The 15,561-nt window shown below is 57.3% G+C and overlaps 1 protein-coding gene across 2 annotated transcripts in view; it reads left to right on the forward strand.

Annotated features, from left to right (window-relative positions):
• Window positions 1-940: 940 nt before the first annotated feature.
• EFHD1 (EF-hand domain family member D1) overlaps window positions 941-15,561 on the forward strand; it is a 35,203-nt gene continuing 20,582 nt past the window's right edge. The window contains exon 1 of one of the 2 annotated variants that reach the window (XM_012791610.3): window positions 941-1,395. In XM_012791610.3, coding sequence (XP_012647064.1) covers window positions 1,094-1,395 — 302 coding nt within the window. In that variant the 5' untranslated portion in view covers window positions 941-1,093. Of the gene's footprint in view, window positions 1,396-11,194; window positions 11,358-15,561 lie in introns of those variants that run through there. The other variant, XM_012791612.3, reaches the window with a different exon arrangement.

The raw sequence follows: 15,561 nt of genomic DNA on the forward strand, positions 1-15,561 counted from the left end.
TGAGCCCAAACTTTCAGGCCAGACTGGGCAACATAACGAGAACCCACTTCTTAAAAAAATATTTTAATACTTTTATTTTTTTTTAAAGTATTTTCCCTAACAGATTTTTAAAGAAAATAACCTTTTACTCACCAGGCCCACACAGATGCCCTGAATCCCCACTCGCCCTCCACGCGCAAGGCAAGGCCGGCCCTTGTCGTGGGGCGCCCGCGACCGGCCGGCGGATCACGGAGCAGCCCACGGAGCAGCCCACGGCGGACGGTCAGGGCAGAGCGTCCCGGGCAGGGGCAGCCCGTGTTTACAAGATTCTCCTCGCCGCTTGGCTGATGTAACAGCCATCGACGGCAGCCCTCCTTGGGGAGAATGACGACTGTACTTGTTTTTACCTTCTTTAAAATGCTGGGTTTTTTTCTTTATTTTCGAGGTTCTTTTTTCTTCCCCTTGTGTGTTTCCCAGAAAAAAGCCCCTGAAGGTGCGCTTAACCTCCAAGAGAAGTAGGAACTATCCTTAATTTTGTTTGCTTAGTTGTTTTTAGCATTTCTAGTATGTTTTGGAAACATGTCTTTTCACTGAGTGTTGGGCAAGCCCCTCTCCCGGCCCGCGCCGCCCGCTCCAGGCGTGGGGGCGCGTGGTGGCGCCGCGGGGGACGCCCCCGCCCCGCCCGTTCCGGGCCGCGAGCGCCTCCAGTCCGGGCACTTCCAGGGGACCAGAAAGAAACCGCCCGAACGGTGCCGAAACTTTTCCCCGCTACCGTTTACCCGGGAGCGGACGCGGCGGCCAGGTCAGAGGGGTCCGAGGCCCCTGCCCTGGCCCGAGGGGCTGTCAGCCTCCCGCGCCCGGCCTCGGGGAGGGGCCGAGGGTCGCGATCCCAGGGACGCGCAGACACGGTCCCGCCAGGTGGGCGGTCCCCGCGCCCCGGCACCTCCTTAAAGCCGCGCTCCGCCCCGGCCGCCCGCCCGCCCGCGGTCCCTCCCCAGCGCCGGGTCCCCGCCGCCTCGGCGGAGCGCCCTAGAGCCACGAGCCCGCGAGGAGCGCGCCTCCCGCCCGGTCCCCGCGCCCGCTCCCGGGTCCCCGCGTCCCCCGACCCGCCGCCATGGCCAGCGAGGAGCTGGCGCGCAAGCTGCAGCGCCGGCTGCGGCTCGAGGAGGCCGAGGAGGGCGGCCCGCAGCCGGTTGCCCCCGCCGCCCCGGCCCCGGGGCCCGAGCTCGAGCCCGCGCCGCCCGCCCGGGCGCCCACGGCCAGCGCGGACGCCGAGCTGAGCGCGCAGCTGAGCCGGCGGCTGGACATCAACGAGGGCGCGGCGCGGCCCCGCCGCTGCAAGGTCTTCAACCCCTACACCGAGTTCCCCGAGTTCAGCCGCCGCCTCATCAAGGACCTGGAGAGCATGTTCAAGCTGTGAGCGCCCGCGCCGTGCGCCCCGCGGACCCGGGAGGGAGAGGTGGCCGCGAGTCCCCGCTTGGCCGGGACGGGGTGGGGACGGGGGGCAGGGGTCCCGGGGGTGCTCTAGCATTTGTGCCACGCAGCCAGATCCCGCGCGCCCGCGTCCGACCCGGCGCGGTGGGGGGACCGGGCCGGGACCCCGAGCGCAGGGGCCGCGCTCGCTCGGACGCCGCGCTGAGTGCCCCGGGCCGCCCGCCCGCCGGTCCCAGACTGTCGGGCGCAACTTCTAGGGAAGGGCGCGTCCGCGGCGCCTCACCTGCGGGCTTTAACTTTATCCCCCAAGAGAGAAATGAGCCCCTGCTGTGCTTTCATCTTTTAAAACAAAATGGGAAAGTTAATCCTTGGCTGCGGCGTGGGGTCCGGGGTGCGAACCGAGGCTGGGAACTGGGAGTCGGTTAAACTCGGGCGGGGGGAGAGCGGGACGTCCCGGGGTGGCGGGGACCCCTCGGGCGCCGCCTCGGCTGTTTCCCGCTGCCCGCACGTTGGGCGGGACGCGCCGGTGGACCCGGACTTGGCCGCCCGCACCCGTCCGGCTCTGTGAACCCCCAACTGCGGGGAGCTGCCCACCCGGGCGACACGAGCGAAGGGGCCAGGCAGACGGGGAGAGACCCGCTAGTCGGCCTTTTCACCTGGGACCTCCCCGGGCCTCAGTTTCCTCCTCTGGAGAGTGGGAGCAGTAATAGTCCCTGCCTTTTAAGGCCATGAAGTATTCTGCACCCCATAAGCTCCTAACCGATCTATTAATATTATTTCCAGAATTGGGCTGAGACCGGAAAAATGCCTGGGGGAGCCGAGGCCTCCGGCCAGGTCATGCTTGGGGCGTTTTTAAAAGCGCATGGAATGTGTTTGCGCTCCGCGGAGGTTCTATTTAAAGGCGCGGTTGCCCAGCCCCGGCCCAGTCTCTGCGCGGAGGTCCACAGACCGGCACCTGGAGCCTCTGCCCCTGCGCTTCCCTTCCCTGTCCCTGGCTTCCAGGCACTGCCCTCTGGCGTTTTCTGGGTCTAGTTTGGTCAATCCAGGAAGGCTGAGTTGGGGCCAAAGAATGAGACTGGGGCGATGATGGAAAAGCAACTGGCGAGGCGATGATCAGTCGGAGCCCCTTTGATTTATTTGGGGTTATGCCTTTCAGGGGAGACTGCTGGGGCCCGGCGGCTCCTGCGCCTTGGGGACCAACGTTTAGCTTCAGGTTGCTTTGTGGTCGCTCAGCCCTCTTGTTTTTCCTGCAAAACCATCTTCGGAAGGGTACGTTTGTTACTCTGCTGCCTAAGAGGACTGGAGTCCAGTCAGTCAGTCAGGGTCTTTGGAGACCAAGCAAGGTGGCATCTGGGAGCAAACAAGTATGGGGCCAGGATCAAGGGGAAGGCCGCGTGTGGTCTGGGGTCCCAGCAGAGCTGACAGTCCACTGCACATAGTATTGCTTTCTAGGTTGGGCTTTCTGTAACTTGCAACCAATTTGACACAAACAAAAGTGGAATTATTTGGCTTATGAAACCAAAAAGCCATTACTAGCTTCAGGTATGGCTGGATCTAGGAGCTCAGCTGATGATGTCATCAATGCTTAGCGTCTCTTTTTCTTAAGCCAGCTTCCTCTCTGTGTTGTCCCCACTCTCAGATGGCTCCTACCTGGTGGTGGTAATGTGGTCGCAGCAGCTTAAATAAATAAGCATGTTAAAGATCCTAAAGAACACATAACCCCACCAGTTTGTTTTCCATTGGATTACTTTCCAGATCTTATTCGATGCAGCAGCAGATTCCGTGAGGCCGTGAGGAGCACGAACCTGGAGCCAGGCTTCCCGGGTTCAGACCCCAACCCTAACACTTGCTACCCAGAAGGTTACTTCGGGCAGCCTACTTTAAAGTTCAGTGCCGTCAGTTTTCCCTTCTGTCAAATGGGAATAGAATAGGACCTGCCTTTCAGGGTTAATGTGAAGATTAAATAGATTGATGTGCATTGAGCTCCATATTTAGCCTGTGGTGAAGGCTCAGGGGGTTTCACTCACTCATTTTTAGATTATCACATATTAGATGCAATTTTGGTGGATGTGCAAAATTTGTGTTGTCCTTCTTTGTTTAATAATTCACTTTGCCAAGTCTGAGTTATCCTTTGAAGCTGATTTAACCCATAGTTTGGCTGCTTGGTGAGTCGTAAGTCCACTTGGGACTGTGCGCTTTGCCCTTCTGGGTCTGTTGAAGGGACTCGGTAGCTCCACTGCAGGGGAGTGGATTGTCTCCTAGGGCTGCCTGGACAAAACACCACACGCCGGCGAGCTTAACACAACAAGAGTTTATCCCCTTGCAGCTCTGGGAGCTAAAAGTCTGAAATCAAGGCGTAGCAGGCCCATGCCCACTCCAAAGACTCTAGGGGAGAATCCTTCTTGCCTCTTTCCCAGCTTCCGGCGGTCGCCGGCGTTCCTTGGTTATAGATGCATCACTCCAGTCTCTGCCTCTGCCTCCACCTGGTGTTCTTCTGTGTGTCTCTGCATCTTCACATGACCTTCTTGTAAGGACACCAGTCACTGGATTGGGGGCCCACCCTAATCCAGTGTGATCTCATCTTACTGGCGCTTTCTGCAAAGTCCCCATTTCCACGTGGGATCACATTCTGAGGTTCCAGGTGGAGATGGAGTTTGTGGGTCGCTATTCAGCTCCGTGCAGGGGGTGAGAAGGAATGCCCCGTCCTGGCTACACCACCTCCGGGGGTGGGACGAGTCTAAGGAGGCACTCAGCGATTTCGGAAGGTCAGAATCTCAGTGTCCAAAGCCAGCCTGAGTCCCACCCCCATTAAGAGGACAGGTCAGTCTTCCCAAAGCCCGCCCCTAATTCGAATGGATTCGCTGCCTAACCACAAAAACAAAAGCAGCAGAGCCCCTTCCCCACCTCTTGCCAGGAGCACACTTACTTTCAGCAAGAATTTCACTCTTAAGCAGAGTTTCTAGATTCCCATCCTGATGTCGCCTTAGCTCATTTAGCCCCTTGCAGCGGGTAACCTGATTAGACCAGTGCAAAATACACCCATTCTTTCTGTTCAGGGCTAGATAGATTTATACAGATACAGTGAAACATGCTTTGATCTTTTAAATTTCATTTTCCTATGTAAAAGTCTTTAGCTTAGATTTCTTGCATTTTCAAGGCTTAACAAAACTGGCTGCTTTCCTGCCTTTGAGCTTGTTGGGTTCTTGGAGTGGGTATCATTTGTCTTTGTGTCCTTGGGACCTAACACAAATGAGCCTGGCTCCTGAACGCTACGTTGTAGAAGAAAGAGAATTTTCTAATGAGTGTGGGAAGCCGGAGGCGTCATCCGCCTGGCCAGAGAAAGTTCCCTCTCCGTTTCCAAGCACGTTACTAGACAGCCTGAGCCAAGAGAACAGTGGCCTGATTCTAAACGGAGAGCGAGGAGGCCCAGGAGAAACTGACTCTGCCGCGTGTGGCCGTGGCCGTAACGCGAGCTGGCGGAGCAGTCAAGGTTAGACAGGAAATTTTAATTACCCCGGGCTCAGCCAGAGCCCTCTTTCAGAGGGAGGCAATGAGGGCAGCCACTTAAGGGCAGGACCCAAATGCAACATCTGAAAATGCAGCTGTGATGTTTTTGCAGCAAACTGAAAGCTTGTGTTTCAATTCCCCAAAGAGAGGGTGGGAAGAGGAGCACTTGGCTATGGGAAAGTTGTCTTCTTATTAAGAATCCGGAATGGTGATGTCAGGGACAGCCTGCCAAGGCCAGATTCCCGCATCACCAGGACTCCACCGAAACCCGAAAAGGCAAAGTTGTCGTGGAATTCCGTTTCTCCCCCCCACTCCCCCCCCCCAGTTTCTTTTTCTCCTCCTTAGTCTTGTTTCCAAAGGAGGAAGAAAAGAGTATAGGCGGGAATTTGCCGAAGAGGTGAGATCCCTCTTATGGAGGTTTACATGGGAGGTGGAGGTCAGGTGGCCCACATACTGGGCTTCCTATTCTTTTGAGTGAATTGACTTTAAAAGTCTCTCTCAAAAAAAAAAAAAAAAAAGGAGCTGGGCATGGTGGCACCCACCTGTAGTCCCAGCTACTTGGGCTGAAGCAAGAGGATCCCTTGAGGCCAGGAGTTCGAGGCTGCAGTGAACTATGATGATATCACTGCACTACAGCCTGGGCAATAGAATGAGACCGTATCTCTCAAAAAATAAAGAATTAAAATAAAATAAAATATTTTTTAAAATTGGGAAAAGTGGATGGAGATAAATCGACAAAGTTAAGTGTTTTTTCACCCTGGAGAAAGGCAAGAGCTTCTGACTGGGCCTGACTGTGGCTTCAGTCAGTGGGGCGCGATTCATGCTGGGTTTGACATTCCCTCACCTGCACTGGAGTTTGCACTTCTGACTGTTGTGAATTTGTGGGTGAGACAAGAGGACCCAGGGCTTGTCTGAATTCTAGGGGGGCAGCTCCAGGCTGGCCCTCTCTTTTGGGGCCTTGGTCTCTGGCAGAAAAACACCGTGCCTTGGGACTGCATCTTACAGCGGTTCGAGCGCTGGTTGCTCTGCTGGCCTTGTGCAGGACGAGCACGTGCAGGCGGGGCTGGAGATTTGGTCTTTGGAGGAGTTTCCTCTTCCTCCTCGTTCTTCGCCCCCACCCGCCTCCCCCGGCTGTCTCCTCCACAGTGCTGCCTACAGAGCCTCCCACTTAATGAGAATTTGAATGATGAGGATTTGAAATTGAGCGATGAAAACAGTTATTAAAGTCTTACATTATGAAAAAAGAAAGAAGGAAGGAAGGAAGGAAGGAAGGAAGGAAGGAAGGAAGGAAGGAAGGAAAGAGAAAAGGCCTTTCCCCCTTCTCCCTTGCAAGATTAGTTAAAAAATGCGTGATTACAAAGCTGTAAGGTGCAGGGGGCTCCAACTTGTGCTCTCAGCCGTGATACCCGCATCCGACTGGCAAACAGGAGCACTTCTCCCATGGAACTGGGGGGGCTTTGATTTACACGGGGCCACTTCACGCGTGGTTTCACGGTGTGGCCGGCCTGGTGGGTCTCCAGAGATGTGCCGAATGACCTGAGTCCAGGAATGAGGTCTCGGAATCTGGTGTCTTCCAGGCCTGACTACGACTCCATCCTGGGAGCCCAGCACACCCGTGGGGCTGTACATCTGGGGTTTGCACGTCCTTGCCTTTAGCGTCCAGCTTCATGGAGCTCTGTGCATCACAGGCACCCTTACACCCTCGCACCCTCAAATGTGCGTACGTGTGTGTTCACATACATGTTCATACACACTCACTGTGCTTGGCCTCCTCCAATTTTTTTTCTGAAACAGGGTCTTAGCCTGTTGCCTGGGCTGGAGTGTAATGGCATGATCATAGCTCACTGCAGCCTCAAAGTCCTTGGCTCAAGTGATCCTCCTGCCTCAGCCTCCCAAGTAGCTGGGACTAGAGGGATGTACCACCATGCCCCACTAATTTTTTCTTTTTTCTTTTTCTTTTATTTTTGAGACAGAGTCTCACTCTGTTGCCTGGACTTAGAGTGTCGTGGCGTCAGCCTAGCTCACAGCAACCTCAAACTCCTGGGCTCAAGCAATCCTCCTGCCTCAGCCTCCCAAGTAGCTGGGACTACAGGCATGTGCCACCATGCCTGGCTAAATTTTTCTATATATTTTTAGTTGTCCAATTAATTTCTTTCTATTTATAGTAGAGACGGGGTCTCGCTCTTGCTCAGGCTGGTTTCAAACTCCTGACCTTGAGCAATCTGCCCGCCTCGGCCTCCCAGAGTGCTAGGATTATAAGCGGGAGGCACCTCGCCCAGCGGATTTTTTCTATTTTTTGTAGAGACAGAGTCTCAATATGTTGCCCAGGCTGGTCTCAAACTCCTGGGCTCAAGTGATCCTCCCACCTCGGCCTCCCAAAGTGCTGGGATTACAGGCGCGAGCCACCGCACCTGGCCACTCCTCCATATGTTATAGTCCTCCTGCGTTTGCATCCCTTGAGTGTTGGTAAGCAAAGGGCACTCACTGTCGCTCCTAAATCCTGGATGCTCCTCGGAAGGCCTACCTATGGGGACATCTGAGTCATTGGACCACAGTCCACCTCCAGTGAGATGGAACCTGACCTGTGGTCAATGACCTGCCAAGACGTGGGCCCCAGGCCCCTGAGTGCCTCATTCCAAGGCTGCACAGACCTTCTGTGACTCCTTCCCCAGTGCTCCCAGTTCTGGGCTCCCATGGCCAGCGCTGTCCAAACACCTGCTGGAGTCTGCCCGTGTGGTACCGTATGATGATGTTGATGAGAAGCCTCTATTTCTCACCCTCTGACTGTGAGCTATTCACTCACTCATTCATTTTTTCATTCATGCAGCTAAGCACTTGCCTCGTACTAGAATGCTTCATTGTTTACTGAAGTATCCCCTCCCCCCCCCCCCTTTTTTTGAGACAGAGTCTCACTCTGTTGCCCAGGCTAGAGTGCTGTGGCATCAGCCTAGCTCACAGCAACCTCAGACTCCTGGTCTCAAACAATCCTCCTGCCTCAGCCTCCTGGGTAGCTGAGACTACAGGCATGCGCCTGGTTTTTAGTTGTTTGGCTAATTTCTTTCTATTTATAGTAGAGACAGGGTCTCACTCTTGCTCAGGCTGGTCTCAAACTCCTGAGCTCAAGCAAGCCCCTGCCTCGGCCTCCCGAGTACCTGGGACCACAGGGGCATGCCACCACCATGCCCAGCTTGGGACATATTCTTAAACAAGATTGTTGAGATGATCTGTGCTGTTCTGCTGTGTATTAGTTGGGAGGCCTTTGGCTCAAGTGTTAGAAAACTCTGCCCCAAAGTCACTAATCAATAAAGAAACGTATCATCTCATGAATCAGGGAGTCTAGAGGACAAGGGTGGCCCTTGAGTATGCTTGGTTGCTGCGGTCACTCAGGACTCGGGTTCCATCCTCCCCTGCCCTCTGCCAACCTCTGTGCTGGTGTCGTCCTCAGCCTGGTAGCGAGACTGTTCCCCGAGTCACATCCAGCTGCAACAAAGTCCAGAGACAGGATTCCTTCTAAACAAGGAGCACAGATTCCCCAGAGGTGTCCCCCAAGCCAGCCTCTGGCATCCCACTGACCAGAACTGGGTCACGGCCCACCCGGCCAGTGACTGCCCAGGGGGAGGCAGTGACCGAGACTGGTTTTGCCTGAGTGGGGGGTGGGCTCTGGTCCCTGAGGGGTGGACACTGCGAGAACGGGCGTTCTGTTAGTGAGGAGGGAGGGTGGCCCCAAGTGTCCCTCTTGGCACTCTGCTGAATAACGTACCCTGGCGCGTCTGTCCATCTGTGCTTTTGTGTACACGGGAGGGGCTTTTTAACGTCAGGCTTGGATTCTGGGGCCATTGCTGGGGGCTCCTGAGGGCTAATGCAGAGGTCTTTCCCACGGGACACTCAAGTCTGTCATTGTTGTCATGATCCTCTGTGATTTTTCTCTTTGCTGGGGATGTGGACCCCTGGCAGCTGGCAGTGCTGCGTGTGCATTTGGGGCTGGGTGGGATGCGTGTGTCGCCTGCCCCCTAGGCCGGCTTTCGGTGGGTCCCCACTTCTGCCTCACGCTGCCCCTCCGCTCTCCAAAGAGCCGGGTGCTCCCCGGGTTTGGGGCCCAGCGCTCAGCAGGTCACTCCAGCTTGCCGTCTTTTGCTGCCTGCCCACGCCCCAAACCTGCTTTACTCTCCTTGTCCTCACCGGCCCAGTTTCCCCTCCTCCTAGAAGGGCTCCCATAGGGAGGTGGCAAGTGCAGGGGACCAGCCCTTCACGTCTGGCCAGGAGCCACCCTGCCTTGATGTCCCTCATTCCTTTAGTGGCTGCCTGGGGGTCTGCGGCTAAGGGCCCCTCTCCTGGCTTGGAGGCCTTTGTACAGGTCGTAGGTGGGAGCGTGTGGGGGTGTCCAGGCCTGGTTTTATTTTCTTCCAATCTTAGTCTAGCACCCCCACCCCGGCCACCGTGCTGCCGAGTACAGGTAAATTCTTTGATTGGTGCTAAGCCAGTGACGTGGTGTTAGAGCCTCCTCGTGGCCGGGCGTTGGTCTAGGCTGGGTGAGCCGTGGAGCGGGTGGGGCGGGGGGCTGCAGCCGCACCCAGCTCTGATTCCACCTTGGGGGTGGTGTGGCTGCCTGGTCTCTCCCCATCCACGGTGACCCCTGGGTCGCAGACACACCCTCTGCCTTCTGCCAATGGACATCAGGTTGGCAGGAGGCAGGAGGATGTTGTGCAGGACTTACAAACTGTCGAGTGCCACTCGGGCTGGCCACTGCACCCTTCCTGGTGGTGGAACAGCAGGACCGGCCCGGCCCTGGGGTTAGACGGCGCCACCCCAGTGCCCCCAGCACTGCTCACTGAACACCATTGTGCCTGGGGCAGCTTCCGTCAGAAACATCTGGCTGCTGACAATCCGGGCTCTTTGCCACGGGGAACTGGGGGACTCTGCGTCCCTGGAGCAGTGTGGGCCCTGCTCCTGCCCGGTGTGGCCTTGGTGGTGACAGGCTCCCCGCCTCTGTCTAAATGCCTCATGTTCCCCACCTGTGACGGCCGACTTCACCGAGCACTGCCCTGCCCCCACTGCAGCCACCGCTGACAGAGCACCCACTGTGTGCAGCTGTTCTCAGCCACTTACACGTGGGGACTCCGCCCATCCTCACAACGCTCCGAGGTGGGCGCTAGCATCAGCCCCATTTTATGGGTGAGGAAACTGAGGCATACAGAAGCCAGGTCATTTGTCCAACATCACATATCTTTTATTTTAATTTTTTTTTGAGATAGAGTCTCGCTTTGTTGCCCAGGCTAGAGTGAGTGCTGTGGCGTCAGCCTAGCTCACAGCAACCTCAAACTCCTGGGCTCAAGCAATCCTCCTGCCTCAGCCTCCCTGGTAGCTGGGACCACAGGTGTGCGCCACCATGCCCGGCTAATTTTTTGTATATATATTAGTTGGCCAATTAATTTCTTTCTATTTGTAGTAGAGACGGGGTCTCGCTCTTGCTCAGGGTGCTTTTGAACTCCTGACCTCGAGCAATCCTCCTGCCTCGGTCTCCCAGAGTGCTAGGATTACAGGCATGAGCCACCACACCCAGCCAATGTCACATATCTTATAAGTAATGGGGCTGGAGTTTGAACACAGGTGGCTGGCACTCTTGTCCCCTATGCCACAAGCCTCTCATTAATGTCATTCCCACCTTCCAGCTTCTCAGGCCCCATATCTCAGCCATCCTTGACACTGACCCCTGCACAGCCAGGTGGGGCCATGGTCGTCAGTCTCTGCAGACTCCTGACCACCAGGCCCTGGTGGGCCACCTGTCCCAGGCCGGGGGCAGCTGCCTCACACCTGGCCTCCCACATCCATCCTATGTGTTGTAGCCGGAGAGACCTTCCAAGAGCCCAGACCTCATTACCTTGATTCCCTTTGCAGAAGCCCTTGTGGGTCTGGGGGAGAGGGAGCAGCATACAACATTCGGTAGCTCCCTATTGCCCTTGGAACAAAGTCCAGACTCCTCATGCTGACCCTGAAGGCCCACCCCCCTGGCTGTTACATTCCTCTCTCACTGGCTCCCGGCCTGGTGCCCACTGTCGCTGGGCTGCCGGCCCCGCACCCCTCTCTCTCTCTCTCTCTCTCTCTCTCTCTCTCTCTCTCTCTCTCTCGCCCTCTCGTTTCCAGCTGATCGTACTCAGGTCTGTTGTTGATTCTTATGAGGCTTCGCCCTGGGAGAGCAGAGGCGGGGTGTTTATGGTTGAGTGGGCTAACCTCATCCTGCAGGCCCCACACGGGCACCTTGACCTGCGGGGTTCCTGAGCTGTGCCGCAGCAGCCTCCGGGGCTAGCTGCTGCCCGCGGAGCTTCCCAGGCCGCCGTGGCCGTGGGAAGTAACGTGAGCCTTCGGTGGGGTCCTGTGGCTCCCTGGAGCAGAGCCACCGATCCGCATGGGCCGTGCCTGTAAGTGAGACTCGGAAAAAGGTAAGTGACCACCTTCTCAGGTTGTCCGTGAGATCGCGTGACCGCTCGGCGCGCAGTCCTGGCCTCAATTAGGGCACTCAGGTTCCAGCCTGTGGTTCTTTCCACTGAGGGCTGCTGGACTTAAGGTGGGGTGAGCCCAGAGGAGGGACACAGGAAAAGGTCCCACTGGCAGGGAAGGGGTGGGGTGGAGATTGGGACTCTGAGCGCCAAAAGGACGGCAGCCCAGGTGCCTTTCCCCCTACTTGGAGGGGTGGCCGAGATGGCTGAGCCCCCACTGTCCACTGGAGTTGACTGCCTGCCCCGCCCGCGGCACGGCCCCGCCCAGAGCCTCCCCCTGGCTTGGGAGTCGGCCAGGGCTGCACCAGGCTCAGCCCTGCGGGAGTCTGGCTGTGGAAACCCCGTGGAACAAAGTCCACACTCCTCATGCTGACCCTTCAGGCCCACCCCCACTGGGGGCATTTGTCCCCTGGATCCACAGGGCTGCTGGGAATTCAGAAAGGGGGGAAGGAAGGGACGAGGCATCCCATGGGAGCCTGCCCGGAGCAATCCCTGACAGTGGGCCGGCCAGAGGAGGCTGCAAGGCCTGTCCCGGCCGGGGGTGTCTAATGAGCACGCGTCGGTTCTTTGCTTCCAGGGTGCAGCGAGGGGGCGCCTCCCCTTAGCTCCTAATACCCTTGATGGGAGAATCCAGGATTAGGGTCTTTCTCTCGGTGAGCTATCGTTAGCCAGAACCGGACAAGTGGACGCTTGCTATGTGATGGCCTCTCTGCTCAGAGCTGATGTGCCTTTAATCTTGGCAACAACCGGGCACAGGAGGAATTGGAAGCCCAGAGAGTTCAAGTAACTCACCAGGGTCACCCAGCACGGCACGTGATGGTGCCCGGGCTTTGAGCCAGGGGAGTCTGACCCCAGAAGCTGCCACGCAGCCGCCACTCCCCACCGTCCTCAGGAGGAGCCTGCCGAGGCTCTCACCCATAGACGCGGTTGTCACCTGTTGCCTTCGTGCTGCTGGGCAGGGGCTTTCCGAGGCCGAGCCCTCTCCACCCGTCATCCCTGGTCAGAGTGTTCCTGGCATTTGAGTGAGCACTTTGCACTCCTGACCTGTTACCTCACTGTCATTAGCATGTTCCCTTGGGGTGGTCCTGGGGCCGCTTTGCACTGTTTCCACACTGGGTTGCTGGCGTCAGCGGGAGAATTTGTGTGTAGCTGAAATGTCCTTGGGCTGGGGGAGGTTGGTGCAGTGAGTGGCCATGCTGTGCCATCGTCCACTGCCCTCTCTCCTTCTGAATCCGTGTGACAGTCCTCGGCAGGGGCAGTGCAGGGCCACTGCATGCATTTGGGACAAAGCAGATTTCAAGCTGATTGTCTCGAAGGCCTGGGTACCAGCTGTTGGCCCTGCCTCACCTCTGCTGTCTCGAAAGGTGCTGAGCGCACAGGGGGTGCCTGGTATTGGTGGAGGTGGCCCTCCAGCTTGGCCCTGCCTGCCTCTCTCTTATATAAACTTCCCGACACAGTGCAGGGTGCGAGAGCTGACTGCGGGGGAGGTCCCAGCCTCCACAGGTCTCCTGCAGCCTGCAAAAATGTTGGCCTCTTACCAGAAAAGGGAGGGAATTTGCCAGAAGTGAGCCCTGCTGCACTGGCTCTGTGCACAAGAGAGGAAGCTGGAGTTCAGCCCTACACCCAGTGTGGCCGTCACCTCCCCTGCCTGCCCCCGCATCCCTCTGAGGCCGGGACTGTTGTGTGCTTGCCAGCCGGGCCCTTTGCTTTGGTCCGCTCCCCCCTCCAAGAAATCCATCCTGCACGCTGAGCCGAGAGGTCTTTCTGAGACCATCAGCTAATGTCGCTTCCCTGCTTCAAACTCTTTGGGGGATGCCCTTGTTGCCTTTAGGAAGACACAACTCTCCCAGAATGCCTTGTGTGAGCTGGCCCTACTCCCCACTTCCGGGACATTTTGTCAGGCCCACCTCGACTGGTGACGGTGGCCCCCTCTCATGGTTCTGCCATTTGCACCTGCCAATTCCTCCTCCTCTGCCCCAGCCGCCTCCCCTGCACTCGGGGCCTTGTCACACAGCCCCACTGTGTCTTTGCAATCTGCTTCCGGCTGGGACTGGTCTTTGTGCTTTCCTTCTGCTCTGGAGAGGCCCCAGGTAGAGAGCGCCAGGTGGTGAGTGAGCAGCGAATACACCAAGCATGTGGAGCACAGGGAGAGCCGGGAGCGCACCCCGGCAAGCGTGGCTGTGAGCAGTCTGGTTGGAAATCAAAAACTTCGGGCTAACGCTTTTGTACTTGACTTCACAGAGTCCCTTGGGCCCTTTCTCAGAACCTGCTTACTCTTACTTTGCAAGCAATTATAACATTAGGAGATCTTGTTTCCCAGCCTGCAGCAGATGGGCAGGAGGAGCAGGTGATTTAACAGCTAAGGAGGGCCCAGCCACAGAAACTCAGAGAGCTGGGCAGGCAGGGGCGTACGGAGGAGGGACAACAGTCCTATGACACCGGGGAGGATCATGTGGGTACATACAGTTGGGGACACCACAGGGTAACTTCAGGAGGTCCCCTGAAAAGACCGCCTGTTTGCTAGAGGGCATAATCTGCACTGCCCTTCTCTGACTTGAAAGATCCTGGGGCCAGGGGGCTTGGGGGGCTGTGAGGGAGTTTGTAAAAATGCAGGTCATGATTCGGCAGGTCTGGGTAGGACCTGAGATTCTGCATTTCTAACGATCCCGGGTGGCCGTGATGCTCTGGTCCGGAACGCCACTTTGAATAGCTAGCACCTGTTTGAAAAGGCGGGGCGTGGTTTCCATACCAGCCCTTTCCGTGCAGAGAGAAGCAGGGTGCTCCAACGACCTGGCGGTCTCTGAGGCAGAGGCAACCCCCTCCCGATACTCAGGCATTCTCTGGGGCACTGCCACCCTCCCAGAACCCCCGTCCGAGGGATCCCTGGGGAGTTTCTGGTGGCCGAGCCTCTGGCAGACAAAGGCTGGCCAGCTTCCTTTTCTGTTGATGGCAGGATTACTCTGGTGAGGTGAAAACCAAGAAAACCCAGGGGCTCTGCACAGTGGAAGCCAAAAGAATAAGTGATTCATGGTCTGAAACTGGGCAGACACTGGAGACTGGCCCTTGTCCCTTGCTGCTGTCCCCTTGCCAGCTGGCCTTCGGTGGGGTGGCGGTAAGGTGGGGCTTTCCCAGGCGATGGGCATGCACCGTGTGGCCCAGTGGCCGGGGATCTCAGCCCTGGTCACCTCGCCCCACCATTCAGTGGTGGCCTCGACTGACGGTTAAATGAGTCGAGAAGCCTTTTCCGTGGGCCCTGGGGCGGCAGGCAAGCCTTATCCTCTGATGGGGCTGGGCCCTGCGCGTCACCCAGTAAGGGTGTCGTGGAGAAGCAGCACGAGGGACTGTGGCAGGTGGTAGGGTTGGGTTTTCCCCAGAATGTTAAAGAGGACGAGGCTGTCGGGGACCCAGCTGGTGTGGGCAGCTCTTTTGAGTAGAAGCCCTGGAAGCCGTCTGCTTCCTCTGCTGACTGCAGACGGGTCTCTTTATAAATAGTCCCCTTCCCTGACGGTGGCTGGGGCCAGTGCCACGTGCAGGAGCGCTGTTTCCTTGGGGCCCTTTATGGCTCTCCCAGGCACGCGCTGTGCAGGCAACTTGGATTACGGACGGGGCCGGCCCCTCCGGACGGAGCAGCAACGGGGCTGGGTTTGAGCCCAGGTCTGTGTCTGCAGGGCTATCCCGAGTGCCGACGGGACTGCAGAACATGAACTTGAAAAGGATTGAGATTAGCGGAAAATATGGGAAAAGGTCCCACACGCACAAGGGAGCTCCAGGAAGCAAACACTGGTGCAGGGCCTTGGAATATGGGTGGTTTTTCTTTACTAGCCTGGGTCGCCTTTAATAAGAAAAATCTGTGTTAAAATTTGAATTGCAGGGGAAAAAGGAGCTAAGATGTGGGTAGAGGAGAGCTGGAGGCTTAGAGAGCTCCCACCAGCCTGGAAGCATTTGAAAGGCGTGGGCGGGAGAAGGAAAAGTGGCGACTTTCAGTGAGGAGGGCACGCCGGTCTGCACGGGCTTGTAGGGAATGACCCAGCCGGGGCTGGGGCTCGGGGCTCCGGGCTTGCTCTCCGTGAGGCCTCGCTGCACCAGCGCCTCCCTCCCCCACCTCCTGCCAGGTGCCCCAGCTCTCGGAAGGGCGTCTCTGCCCTCG

Source organism: Microcebus murinus, chromosome 8 (genome assembly GCF_040939455.1).
Source record: "Microcebus murinus isolate Inina chromosome 8, M.murinus_Inina_mat1.0, whole genome shotgun sequence".
NCBI lineage: Eukaryota > Metazoa > Chordata > Mammalia > Primates > Cheirogaleidae > Microcebus > Microcebus murinus.